This window comes from Onychostoma macrolepis, chromosome 03 (genome assembly GCF_012432095.1).
Source record: "Onychostoma macrolepis isolate SWU-2019 chromosome 03, ASM1243209v1, whole genome shotgun sequence".
NCBI lineage: Eukaryota > Metazoa > Chordata > Actinopteri > Cypriniformes > Cyprinidae > Onychostoma > Onychostoma macrolepis.
Genome location: NC_081157.1, coordinates 42432007 through 42446537, shown reverse-complemented (window position 1 = coordinate 42446537; position 14531 = coordinate 42432007). Strand labels below are relative to the sequence as shown.

The 14531-nt window shown below is 37.8% G+C and overlaps 2 protein-coding genes across 17 annotated transcripts in view; both read left to right on the top strand.

Moving 5' to 3' along the window:
• Positions 1–18: 18 nt before the first annotated feature.
• On the top strand, positions 19–5152 carry myl4 (myosin, light chain 4, alkali; atrial, embryonic). 2 transcript variants are annotated; one of them, XM_058770435.1, is made up of 7 exons: positions 19–1256; positions 2620–2647; positions 2720–2869; positions 2952–3125; positions 3324–3401; positions 3500–3547; positions 3656–5150. In XM_058770435.1, the coding sequence occupies exons 1-6, from the start codon at positions 1152–1154 to the stop codon at positions 3526–3528; spliced, it is 564 nt and encodes a 187-aa protein (XP_058626418.1). In that variant the 5' UTR covers positions 19–1151; the 3' UTR covers positions 3529–3547; positions 3656–5150. The 2 variants fall into 2 exon arrangements, with proteins under 2 accessions (XP_058626418.1, XP_058626417.1); XM_058770434.1 differs by having other exon boundaries at positions 22–1256; positions 2620–2869; positions 3656–5152.
• A 691-nt stretch (positions 5153–5843) lies between these two features.
• The window catches only part of maptb (microtubule-associated protein tau b), a 40474-nt gene continuing 31786 nt past the window's right edge, over positions 5844–14531 (top strand). For 10 of the 15 annotated variants that reach the window (XM_058770426.1, XM_058770431.1, XM_058770432.1 and 7 more), the window contains exons 1-2: positions 5858–6112; positions 7528–7621. The gene's annotated coding sequence lies outside the window, so the exon portion shown is untranslated. Of the gene's footprint in view, positions 6113–7527; positions 7622–8869; positions 8924–13836; positions 13987–14531 lie in introns of those variants that run through there. The other 5 variants (XM_058770419.1, XM_058770420.1, XM_058770422.1 and 2 more) reach the window with 5 other exon arrangements.

Genomic DNA, 14531 nt, shown 5'->3' with positions numbered 1-14531 from the left:
GAGTAGTAATGATGCTGAAAATTCAGCTTTGATCACAGAAATAAATTACATTTTAAAACAGATCACAATTTAAACCAGTTAGTTTAAATTATAATAATATTTTACAATAATACTGCTTTTAATGTATTTTTAATCAAAACATTAAACACTTCTTTCAAAAACATTTAGAAAATCTTACTGACCCCAAACTTTTGAACGGCAGTGTACTGTATGTATACAAACACAGAATTGTATTGTTCATATTTTATTTCTTCCATCTGGGGCAGGAGGTTCAGAGGGCTGAGTGAACAGGTGGACGCCTCTCCTGTCTGCTCCAGGCGCCTGAATGACAGACCTCAGGGGTTAAAAAAGCAAGAACAGCCAGCAGTTGCTGTTCATAGCAAAATAAGACATAAGTTGTTTATCCTTAATAATTCCCTTGATCTCTTGAAACTCACAAAGACAGAATGAGGTCTGTCTGATGAAACTCACAACAAGTAACTAACCAGAGGATAATATATTCAGAATTATTTCAGTTGTATTCTTGATCATTCCAGTTGGAAAGTGTGAAGTGCGCAAAATTTGATGTTATAGATTTATATGCAGAGAGTAACCAGTGGTAGACAGGGGGCATGTTTGAGAAACCTATTTTTTTTTAAAAAAGGTTGTTTTGTTTTGTTTGATACTAGTAGCAGCACTGAAGTTGTGAAGATGCAGTAAATAACCTTCGTTAAACAAGTAACAATGTGCATGAGCCAAATTTGGAACTCCATTCTCCTCAATGGTAAACCCAGGAGCTGCCTGCGCACCCAAGATCTTCCTAGAAAAGAGAGCCTAGAGAAGAGAGAAAACTTGCTTTGCCAAAACAATTATTAGTTAGATATCTAGTTTAAAACTTTGAGAGCATTATTACCAACAATAAATTATGGATATTGGCTGAATGCATAGCAGTGATGAAGGCAATTTAATGGTTCTCATCCGTCACGCGCCCATCTCAGGGGTTTGGCTTGTGAACCCTTAAGCTTTCTGTCCTTGTTTGGAGGGTGATGATAGGATGGACCAACCCTGCTGATGCAGTTGGGGAGCGTTGAGAAGGGTATAAAACCTCTCAAAGGTCATTCTCATTCCTATTCCCCATCTCACACTCTCTTGCTCACCATCTTGGTGGAAGAATGGCTCCTAAAAAAGCTGAACCGAAAAAGGAGGCGGCAAAGCCAGCGCCTCCTCCTGAACCAGAGAAACCCAAGGAGCCTCAGTTTGACCCAAAAAACATTAAGGTAAGTACACTTGCTGTACGCTTCTTTGTTGGTATTGCTATTTTACTAGCTGCTCAGTTTTAGACCATCATGGTGAGCAGACAAAGTGAGTAGACACAAAGTAACTTCCTCCCTAAGGTCATCAGGAGGTAAACTTAAACCTTAAAAACATAAATGGATTTTTTTTTTAAAACGACACTGAGCTTATTTCTAAACATTTGACTTTGTTGCAATTCACAAAAATCACATTTAGATGATCTTGTGTTGTTCATCAGCAGCTCTTTAATCCATCTTAGAAAACTTCTTATAGATTCTTAGTCATTACTGCACTTGGAAAATTCTTGGAATTTATAAGGACTAGCCAATATGAAAGCTTATTTCCATCAAGGAATAAAAATATAAAAAAAGTCATTGCAACTTTAATTTCCCAATTTTGACTTTATTTCACAATTGTGAGTTTATATCTCACAATTCAAGCTTTTTTTTTTTCTTGAAATTGAGTGTTTATATCTCCAATCTTCCAATTTTTTTAAATTATTTTTTCATGGAATTCATAGTTTACATCTCACAATTCATGTTTTTCGATAATTTATGTTTTTATCCCCAGATTTTTAGACACCTGACTGTATGCACGTGTAATTCTGAGAAAAACTGAGAATATAAACTTAGAGAAAAAGCAAGTTTATAACTTGAAAATGCAGCTTGAAATTCAGAGAAAAAGTCTCAAGTTCAAGATAAAAATTTGCAGTTCCATGTTTTATATTTTTATTCTGTGGCAGAAATTAGCTTCAATAGGACTAAGACATCCCACCTTCAGGCCGTGTTGAGCTAAAAACATTTGTATATTGACTGGTCTTTAACCTTATTAAAGTATGTGACATTATGTGCCCTGAATAACATGGCTCAAATCAATTAAATAAGGTTAAAAGGTTTCACACAAACTTTAGGCTTTAAAACCCCAGTCTCAGTTGAGTACCTATGTGAAGATGTAAATGTTTCTTCATATTGATTTGAGACCACATATGCAACTTAACTAACCTGATGGTCAGTGATGGGTCTGGACAATGGAAGCTCGCCTGAGGTCAGTATAAAAGAGCTTCCATGTGGTCATACAAGCTTCCACGCAGGTGTCTGCAAGCTCCCATATTAGCTTAGCATTCCTGTTCTGTTGTCTGAGTGAGTCTCTCTGGTCCTATAGAACAGACGTCTGTTATTCTTAGTCTCAATGGGTGAGGAACAGCTGACTTTTGTTGAATGAAGCTTCTTTAGAGAACTAAAACATCTGTATTTCCATTGTGGTTGTGCCTATTATACGATATAATATTGTTTGGATGTTAACCAGTCAAGTTACTTATAAATGTTCTCTTAAATCTTTCCCACCTAGGTTGAGTTTACAGCAGATCAGATTGAAGGTAAGCATGTGCGAAACCAAGTAGACCTAAATTTTCATACCACTTCCTCATGTCAATATCCTATCCACACAGAATTTAAAGAGGCCTTCATGCTATTCGACAGAACTCCTTCTGGTGAAATGAAGATCACTTACGCCCAGTGTGGTGACGTCATGAGGGCGTTGGGTCAGAATCCTACAAATGCAGAGGTGCTCAAAGTACTTGGCAAACCCAAACCTGAGGGTGAGAGGAATAAACTGTGCTTGACAGCAGGCTAAACCAATGAATACATTTTTAATGTGCCTCTAATATCACATTTTTCTAGAAATGAACACCAAGTTGATTGACTTCGAGACTTTCCTGCCTATGTTCCAACACGTGTCCAGGTCCAAAGATCAAGGCACTTTTGAGGACTTTGTTGAGGGTCTGCGAGTGTTTGATAAAGAAGGGAACGGCACTGTAATGGGCGCCGAACTTCGCCATGTACTTGCAACATTGGGTAGATACAAAACACTGCTCTTACACCCAATTTTATTGCTAACAAACCCAATGAGTGCTTTGTTAAATTAAGAAGAGATTTATTGGAACATAAGCAGCATAAAAAAATCTGTGTTTGACTCCTGGATTTACATATTTACTTGAGATTAACGCTGTCAGAAACAAGCATGGAGTATCCTAACACATGTCTTGCCTGCAGGTGAGAAAATGACAGAATCAGAGGTAGAACAGCTGATGGCAGGACAGGAAGACGGAAACGGCTGTGTCAACTATGAAGGTGTGAGCATTTTCTAAGTTTGAAAAGTTAAAGCTATATATTCTTTATATTGTTCTATAATTTAATCTTGTCTTTTTATCTATTTCTCCCACATGCAGAGTTTGTTAAACACATCATGGCTGGATAAATGAAAGAGCTCAGATCAGGTGATTATGAATTTTAAATGCAATGATGTTTGATACTGCTTCCAATTAGGATATAGATGGAGAAAGGACGTTCTAATTTTATCTGATTGTCTCACATTTTCCTTTTAGGCACTACTGTCCTCTGCAGTTATCAACAGTCCTTCAGCCCAGCTCTACGCTCTCTAATGCCCTTGAACTAGTTTTCCTGTATGAGATTTTTTTTTTATTTTTTGCTTGTGTTGCACAGATTTTCTACAACATCAAACGCTACAATTATTTTGTAATGCTTTGCAAGGAGAAAACTCCCTCCAAGTATATGTTGAAATTGAACGCATTTACTTCCAATGCATTTGTTGGTATATTAGGCTGCTTGTAACATTACAGTTTTTTTTCTCATAAACTTATGTCAATGATTTTTTATGTGTCAGTGCACATCCACAAAATCTAAAACACACTGTCAGTTGGTATAAAAATAAACAAACATCAAAATTAAAACGGACCTTGCCTCAGTTACCTAAGACACAGCTGGAGCAGATTTCCTTATAAAAACGGAAAATAAATATAAAAGACTCTGGATCACCAATGTCAGTGTGAATTACAGATTTACAGCTCAGACAGGATGAATGACAAGAGGAAATTAACATTTCATGCGTAAAACGTTTCTCTTCAAAGAAGGTTTCTTAGATCCTCAGAGTTGCATTTTGGTTAGTAGTCATTTGGTAAATGATCTTAAATAAAGTGTTTAAGTCATAAATGTGATGAGATATAGATGGAGTAAACCAAAGATATCACATACTGTGACCTATGTGAGATTACTGATGTAGTTTCCAGAATTTTCATACAACAGATGCTCAGATGTTTGTTTCTTCATGAAGAGGTTTATTGACAGTTAACGGCTAACTGCTCATTTTCTCACTTTATCCCATGTTAGTACAGAATTAAATATACTAGAGAGTCTAGTGAATAAAATTATCCACAATTTGTGTACACACACGGTTACATTATAGACAGCTCATTCTCATGGATTAGTGATAGACATGTGTGGGTCCACAGCTGGCAAGTGTTAATTTACAGACCAGAACAGCTCTCCATTCAAAGGCTATTGTATTTTTCCTGTGTGTCCTTGTGGATCATGGCAACGGAGATGCTGTCATTTGTCTCTCTTATTGTTAGGCTGTGGGACGCAAGCATCTCCTTTGATTTTTCAACACAATGACTCATAAATAGCACATTAGCTTCAGCTGTGTCCTGCAGGATTGAGAAACGCTGAGGCAGAGCAGGTTATTGTGTTACTGACACATGGAGTGGTAAGACGTGCAAAGATACACACAATCTATCAGCAGCAGTACAAGAAGGGATTCTTCTCAGTTGCAGCCAAAGCTGCTGGATTACTGTGAAGTTTTTCATGCTAAATATATTTACAGCCAGAAATAAACTGCTACTTCCCGTCTTGTTGCCAGGATACCTTTGTATTCACAGTTGGAATAGCAATGTTCAGTTCATTTTGTTTGACTTGGGCCTGTATAGTCCCATGTAGTCATAGTATAATATTCTAGTGTTGTTAACTTAAAAAAATAACCAGTGTTGTCTTAACAATATATCATATCTTGTTCGTGTTTTGTTATAGTGGAGACAGTTGTCACAAGTTTTATTTCAGTAAATATTTTTCAGGATATATTTTGTATTGCCCTGGAAAAAAACCATGCATTTACCTAAGCTGCGATTAATAAATGTACATAAAATTACATCATTTAAACTTTATTCAAGTGCTATTATAAGAAAATGATATTATAATACTTTTTATTACATTACAATTTTAGAATGTTTTGAGCTAATTGAAGCTAACAATGGCAAGGTGTAACAAATGGATTTTATAAAATGTTATTATGCATTTTTATTTTTAATTAAACAAATGTGCATACATTAATATCAAAAAGTCAGAAAGAAAAAATCAACTACCTCAGTCCTGAAGAAGATCAGACAACCAGTCATACTGACAAAGCTGAGACGCCATCTAATGGCCAAAAGTGTTTGTGACAGTAAGACCTTATCTCCTGTAGGAAATAATGCAACAATATCATAATTTTAAATATTAAAGGTTGATGTATCAAAACATATTGAAATAAAGAGGGGTTAGAAATCCAACCCAGGAAGGCAAGTCAGTGCAACAAACATTATCAGGCCATTAGCTGTCTCGCATAGAAAACATTAAAAAAAAAAAAAATGCCTACTCATTCATATGTGGGCTAGTTGCTGAGCAACTCCCAGCCAAGCCCAACCTCAACCAAGCGCTCTATTGGCTTTCAGAAGAGCATCTCACACATCTGAAGAACAGAAGGACACTGAGAGCATCAGCAGCGTCACTCTTTTTCATGCAGCATTCTAAAATAACCTATAGTACTGTTTTTGCATGTAAGAGATCAAGATAACTTGCTTAGCAATAGGAAGGAGGAGGAATTTACATTTGATCTTGCAATTTCTCTGTCTTTTGGGATAAAACAGCAGCAGGTTGTGCAGCGGTGAAACAGAGGAGCACAAGGACTCTTACTGTTAATGTGAAGCTGTCCAGGTGAAGGACTTGGCTTGGTATGTAACTCAGGGGAATATGGCTAAATTTGGGGGGCAGATGGTGCAATGTGTGTGTGTGTGTGTGTGTGTGTGTGTCTGTGTGAGAGAGAGAGCTTGTGTGTATCATGAATGTCTGTTAAGATTAGACTGTGAAAATAGATAGGGGTTGATCATAAAAGCACACAGTTTTTAAAACAGTAATGTATTAGCTTGCTGCGTTGTGCAGTGAATCAGCAAAAATCTGACCCAAATGTCTAAGACTTACTGTAGAACCAGTTCAGAATAACAAGAATGGATGTCATATTTCCAAGTCAAAGTAAAAAAAATTATATTTGAGATTTAGCCTTGCAACATTTAGGCTATCTCATATGCTTTATGGAAACAAAGCATCTGCTAAGAACATAAACTAAGAAATATTGATCACGCAGCACGCGTTTTCAAATATGATGGTTTTGGATGGCCTCGTCTGACCTTTATAAACACATTAAAGCAAGGATGTCCAATCCTGCTCCTGGAGGGTCAACATCCTGCAGACTTTAGCTCCAACAGACTTGCCTAGAAGTTTCTAGAGAGTCTGAAGACTTTGATTAGCAGGTTCAGTTTAATAAGAGTGAAAGTTAAACTCTACAGGACAGCGGTCCTCCCCGAACAGGTTTGGACACCCTTGCATTAAAGTGTTCACTAGTGTTATTTTAGTATCATTTGCATACTTTATAGTTTTTTTCAAATTTTGAATTTAATCGTATTGTTATATTTTATGCTTTTACTTTTAGTAACCTTTTATTTAGTAATTTTGTGTTTTTTGTCTTTGAAAAAAAAAAAAAAGTCTACATATTTTTTATTATTTTAATGCATTTTTTAGCACTTCCAAGTTAAACTAAATCAAAATGAGAAATTATGCTTTGACAACTAGCTGAAATAAAATAAATTTAAGGTTTTCTATATTTTATTTTGTTTTTTAATGTTTGTTTTATTCCAAGTAATTATATTTTTTAATTGTTTTAGTTTTTATTAACTAACCCTTGTCACAGTAGCATGTTTGAATTCAAGTTTCACACAACATTTTTTAATTATAATAGGCCTAGTCTATGACCTAGTCTCAAATTGAGGTCTGGGAACTTTCAGGGGGTTTCTAAGGAGGTCCATGTCTTTTTCGCACACAGTCTAAAAAGCTCCTTATAGGGCTATATGAAAATTCATAGAAACCTTTATGCTTAAGGTTCAAAAAAGGTATCAAACCCTTAATTCGTTGTTAGAAAGCATCTGCCAAGATCGTAAACGTAATTCCTGATCACAACGCAGACATCCTAAAATATATAATGTAATGTAACACACAGGATAGCATTCGGTTAGTTGTGTGTGAATATCATAGAAATGTCATGTTAGTAGTGCACAGAGCTCATCCTGACATCATTCTTGATCTCGCTCTCTAGCGCCATCCTCCCTTTGCAGGACGCTGAAGGAACTGGCAGGGTTTGTTCACTGACTGCTGCAGTTGGACAGACAATAACTCAGTGTGCCACAGAGGTAAGTCAACCCGGTTTACAAACTCAAAGACTTGTATTTAACAGCGATGCATCATTAATCAAGCAATGAGATATGCTCCTAAGCCTTGCCACAGTTTTTACCCCTGCGAACAGTGTTTTGGTCTTAGGATGTTAGTGAATCCGACTGTTGGGTGTGTGACTGAGAGATAACGGGCCTGATTTTCTTTATAGTTTGGTCTAGAAAAGAAAGAACATTCATGTAATTTCACTGAGATTGCATCGATAAGAAAAACTGCACATAAATCGGATTGCTTTTTTTATGCATTCGCACCAACCGGTAGTTGTTTTCACGAATTCACAATATAGACAATAACCTTTTTTTTTTTTTTTTTGACATTTATTTATTTATTTTATTTAAAGAATATTGCATTGCATTATACTTGTCTTTTAGCATGGCATGCAGGATTTTTTAAATGAAATCTCGAGGCAGTGTGGCGACAGACGCATGCAATGCTTCCCGTGCACGCGGTTTGCCGGTGTGGAAAAACCTAGAAGTATTGAGACACTGATGATGGAGCATATAATGTGGCTCACACTGGTGCGTTAAGTCAGTTTGGATGAAAGGTGCCAGTTTTTTTTCTCTCCACAGGTCCGTTGTGGTCATAACGAATGACAAATCGACAATCGGGTTTTTATGCGGCTTTTGCGCGTGGTCCTGATCCGCCCGAGCGATAAGCGGACTCGACGCGTCGCTGATCCTCCGGTGTAAAGCGATTTTCGCAGTTTGCTCTCGGTTGAAAATGGTGCTGATGTTGCATGTGAATGTTTTGCCATGGTTACACAAACCGCTATAGGATATATTAAAGGTTCTCCTTTATCTGTAGATTTGAGTTTGGAACGAAAGAACCCTCTTTTCCCCCCTAAGCGAACACCGCTTATTGAAGATGCTGACATTTGTAACGCCACATGGGGCTTTTGTCTGGGCGACTCTGCAAATAAAACAGTCTATTGAACAGAAATGTGATATTAGGCTACACAAAAAGACTTTCACTAGCCTAATGGGAAATAGAAGCAACAAGCCTGAATCTGTAACATTTAATCAGTTTCCCATGTATTTTTATTGCTTCAGTTTATATGTAATCTGAACGTTAAACTACATGAAACTCGCTGTATTTTCTGTTTTATGATTTGTATGAGAATACAAGGATGTGTAGACTTAATTCTGCATTTTCAAGGCAGCGGACACACCTTGCTCCCCCGCCCTCCCCGTCTCTCTCTCTCTCTCTCTCATCACGGCTGTTGCTTGGCCACACTCTCATCATCCTCGCCCATTGTTCGCTCCGTAAGTACCATTTCTTTTTTAAAAATAAATATTATGAATTCTAAAATCTTGGCTGTAACATTTGAATCACAACGGTCGACTTGCACGGCTGCATCTTTCTCAGTTCCTCCCCCACGCCCATCTCTGCCGAACATGCCGCCTGCCTTTAGCCCAGCGGCACTGTCGCCTTCGTATCGATTATGTATGTAGTCTTTCATTTTTATAGTGTTTAAAGATCACGAAATGACATTTGCGGTTGTTATTTCAGCATGGCTTTATAGCAGTGGCTCTTTCTGGAGGAGAAGTTCGTCGATATGTAGGCTAATGGTCGGTCGGTTTGTATTCTGCAATCCGTTTTTTTTTTCATTGCCTCTCTGTGCAAATTATAAACACGTATCTGAACCTAGTTTACTAAACATTATTTTGAGCCAGTGTTATTAGATTTTAGAAAATTAAGGAGGAAATGAATAACATGTTCACAGAGTTCAAATATCAGACCAAGAAGATACAGCAAGGGATGTACAAAAAGAGCTGAGGAGATTATTAACTAGTCCCCTTTACTAATTTTGAACAGATTTACAAAACCAGTAAAGCTGACAAACATTATTTAAAATTCCCACTTATGAAGAAGTTAGGCTAATACTAGGCCCAGGTGCTGTCCACAGGCTGCTATCTGTAAAATAAAAGCCAAAAAATAGTTAATTAAAAGTCTACTCTCTTAAAAATAAAGGTGCTTCACGATGCCATAGAAGAACCTTTTATGTCTAAATGGTTCCATAAAGAACCTTTAACGTCTGAAGAATCTTTCTGTTTCACAAGAAGGTTTTTTCAGATTATAAAAAGGTAAGAAAGAGATGGTTCTTTAAAGAACCTTTGACTGAATGGTTCTTCTATGGCATCGCTGTGAAGAACCTTTTAAGCACCTTTATTTTTAAGAGTGTAGGCAGAGGGGGTTGCTTTTGCATACATCAAAATATGCATGCAGAAATCTCCTGAAAGACTGTTTCCCCTGATTAAGACTTATTGTTAAGTATTTTTCTGACTGTAGATCCCACCGTCGTACAGAACCAGAGCGCTTTCTGTCCAGTTATTCCTAGCATAATCTAATTAACCATGGCAATTAAGGAGACCCATGAAACATTAAGTAAATCTGATTCCTTTTACAGACCATGCAATGAAGTGTGTGTTATTCCTGTCGGACAACCGCCTGTTACTTGCATCAGTTTCTCACAGTTAGTCACTTATAGCTTCAGAATGGAGGAGGGTGGGCTTGATTTTGAACTGCATTTCTCCTTTCATTTAGAGGAAAATTTGCTTCTTATAATGACTGCATCATAATTTAACTTAAAGTCGTAATGATGAGTCATTTAATCAATATTCTCAACAAATTACATTACAGTATGTAGTAATAGTAATATGTTTCAGACCATATGTTGTCAGAGGGTCTCCACAAGGGGGATGTGAGCATTACAGTTCACTTTAATTTCATTAGAAGAACCATTATCGCCCAATAAGATCTCAGGACCGTCTGGGGGATATGACAGATATGTCAAACCAGATTCAACAAGTCTTGAAGACAGCGAGACAGTGTCTCTCTGGTCTGGTAGGCCAGATCCCATGCAGTGTGCACTGCAGTCCTGAACTCCCTGATGCACCATGGCAACAGATGACTAACTTCCTGTGTGCAGCGGCTGGAGATCACAAAAATGTGTCTTGCACACACACGTAAGCTGATTTCATGGTGTTTATGCATCTTATATTCTCTATATTGAAGCCAGTTGAGTAATTTATGATGTCTGTGCCTCACAGCTATCTGCATCCGCACACATTTTGTGGTGGATGTATATCACCAGACTGACATTTTCCTCTTCATGCCAGCATCTGTACAACACATGTTCACATAAATGCCAACCGTCCTTTTTCGGGGACTTAATATTTTCATATGCTAAGTGGATCATGCTGTTATCAGCAGCGACTTTGTCTGGCAGCATGAGCATTATTTCATGTCAGCCAGAGTCCGCGCGCAGAAACACATCGACTGCTCCGCCAGTTGGTTCATTTAACGTGCAGATTCAGTTCAGTGAGGTGTGATCTGAACTCTTGTGGAGTCTGGGCAAGACTTGGGCTGGGGGTCTAGACCACATGGCAGATGGGAAGGTTGCGTCTCTCGGTTAGATCAAGGACATTTTGCTGTTGGAGCAGGTGCATGGGCAAATCACTACAGCACTGTTTATGCATAAATGAGGCTTTTATGTCATGTAGTAATGCATATTATTTACATTCTCTTTGAGAATTTTTCTGACATTATTAGTCCTAATAATCTTGCTCTAAACTCTTTTTTCGATACACTCTTAAAAATAAAGGTTCTTTATTGGCATCAGTGGTTCCATGAAGAACCTTTAACATCTATAGAATTTTCCATTGCACAGGGTTCTATAAAGTAAAAAAATGCATTTATATTATTAAAACGTTCTTCACCCTAACAAAATAATAGAAAATGCTTTTATTTAAATCTGATAAATATTGTTAGGCTTCACCTTCATGATTACAAACCTATATGACTTTCTGTCATCTGTGGAACTCAAAAGAATATCTCAGTCACTTTGTTACATATAAAGTGAATTAGGAATGAAGCCATCAAGCTACAAATTGACAAAAAAAGCATCATAGCTTGGGCACTGTATTCCAAATCTTGTGAAGTCTTATGATTGCTCTGCACTGTAATTATTTTTTAAAGTTGTAAATAAAACAAAGATTACTGCAATATGCTTTACAAGCAAATGCTATTTCAGTTTTTCTTCAAACTTTCCAGTTCAATTCAGTGTGTTATTTGCTATTTCTTTGTAATTATTTGTGAAATTAATTAGCAAAATTGTTTCAAAGTAATTCCTCCACCATTTTTTTTTTAAAATCATACAACATACCAACTTGTAACTATTTATTAAGTAGTCATTATTCATAGAAAGTCTTCGCTCAAGCTCACCTTGATGCATTCATGAGACAGTGATGTCTGATTTGTGAACAAATCATTGTTTTAAATTCAGTGAATGAATTGATTTGCTCAAGAATCAGACCATTCTAGTGCTCTCTAACTCAATGATCCAGTCCCACTGGATATCACATCAATGGAGTGAAGATTAATAGTGAATAACCTTTTCAGTCTCTCCCTCAAACAAAGCTACCATTTGGCTTCAGAAGACATGGAATATAGTGTAGGAACTGTGTGGACCACATTTATGATATGTTTATGATGCTTTTTTTATGGGGCAGTCGTGGCCTAATGGTTAGAGAGTCGGACGTGGGGGAATGATTGACCAACACTTACCCTATGACCCTCAGCACCATGACTGAAGTGAGACCCTTGAGCAAGGCACCACAGCAAAAATGGCTGCCCACTGCTCCGGGTGTGTGTTCACGGTGTGTGTGTGTGTGTTCACTACTCCTTGCTGGATGGGTGAAATGCAGCGCACAAATTCTTGGCCACACATCACATCCTTTCCTTTCTGGGGGAATTTTGGAGCTTGACACCCATGGTCCCCATTTACTTAGTGGCCAGAATATTTTTTTTAAATGTTCACCTGTTTAGTTTAACTGAAGAAACAAACCCAAACAGGTTTGAAATGACATTTAATTACAGATTTTTTTTTTTTTTTCCCAGTGAACTATTTCTTTAAACACAAGCATGATTTTGGGGAGAGCCAGTGAAAGGATAAGCTCCTAACCACTGGATTTAGTGTTTACCAGTTAATCTCGCTGGCTGGTGCAAGCATACTGCAATGCTTGAGAAAATACTGAACACTTTCTTGATCAAGCCGCACCTGCCATGCATTTGGCACATGTAGACTTGCAGCCGTCGCCCTCACTGATCCTGCTGCCCAGTGTTGCAGCTCTGCGGGAACAGACAGAGAGAGAGAATGAAAAAGAGATGGACTAAAGGGTGGAGACATGAGATGGAGAGATGGCTGCACACTTCTGAAGTGATGCTGCAATCTGCACTGCTAGCTGGGATGGACAAAACTAGGTCAGAGGCAGAGCGGCACCCAACTGTGCACAGACAGGGAAGCTTGCAGAGTTGCCCACCCTTCAATAACAACCAAAGCGCGCACACAATTTTTACCTTTCCACAAACTGTAAAAAAACAGTCAACAATTTCACACTGAACTTCCTCTAGGAAGTAGTTTCACTTGAGTGGTCTTGACTTGGGTGTTTGTTTTTGCTGCTGCATTGTTGCAGAGGCATTCCAGAACCATCTGCCGGACACTTCAATTACACCGCGCATAGGGCACTTATGTAATTGGTCCGTCTGAAAAACTCTGAGAGAGACCCATAAATTTAGTGAACAGAAACGCTGAGCTGGAAAGGACAGTCTGGTTAATTTAACCCTCAGAGCAGCTAAGGTATGAGTGTCTCTCTGGGCTGTTAAAGGGAACTGATGATAAACAAGCTAGTATTTTAGTTATAGGGCAATGACCACCCAGATATGGAGCTGCGTTCAGAGTATAGTAGGTGGATTTAAGCTCAGACATGCCCTGTCTAAGGAATAGCTACCATGTCTAGACAATCGTCTAGACAATCATCTGCCTCCAGCCTGTTAAAAACAGGGTAGGTGATTTGGTTCAAAAACATTTTTTGTTATGCTGGTTGAAAGTCTCTTCACATCCCGATCACAATCACTAAGTTAAGTGGTTTAAATGTATTTGTATATATATATATATATATATATATATATATATTTTATGGTCCTACACCTTCCACAGACAATATATCGTCTGTGGAAGGTGTAGGACCATAAAAGGATTTCGAAAAGCTGACCTACCTGCCTGTCAACGTTTGTATGATAATATATCATCAGCATGTTCCATTATGCTACTGCAGACTGAGTGATAATGGACGCGTTATTATTGTAATATTATGCGCTTTGTACTTTAATGAAGGTGAATGAGACATGAGATTATCTGAGAGAGCTGCATTCAACCCTGCACCAACGCCGTCTCTCATTGTGTTGCTGGTTGTCCTCTGGTCTGCCTGAGCGTGTTCATGTGTTTTGGAGGAGGCGTGACTTTGGAGAGTGATTTGCAGGGAAGGTGAGATCTTATGCTTTCAAAGCTAGCTTCGCTATGGCTAGCCTTTCCGAAATCGTCTACCCTACATTTAACCTGGGCATATCAGATATTTTTATGTAGGGCTGACAGATTCCTCAACATATTCTAACGCATTATTAAACATTAGCACAACCACGGTAATTAAAAAAATCAGCATGAAATGAGTCGAATTTACTTGTATATAATGTATACTCAACCATAAAAGCTGATGTAATTATTTTTATGTTTCAATTAAAATAAGAGTTATGAGACGACAGTCCATAAAGTCTCGAAGGGAGTCATTACATTTTAAAATATTTCAAGGGCATCCCCCCCCCCCCCCTTTAAAATAACATGAATAGATTCATTATTCACAATAAAACCAGGAATGTTTATTAAGAAATAAATGAGAGAGGGTAAACGTTTATTTCATGTTGACCTTAATGAAAACCTCAATGTATTAGAGGCTTAGAAAGCAGACAAGCCACGAAACATAGACAGGAAATGGAAGAGTGCAAACGGATGGCTTACAAATAATGAATTTTAAA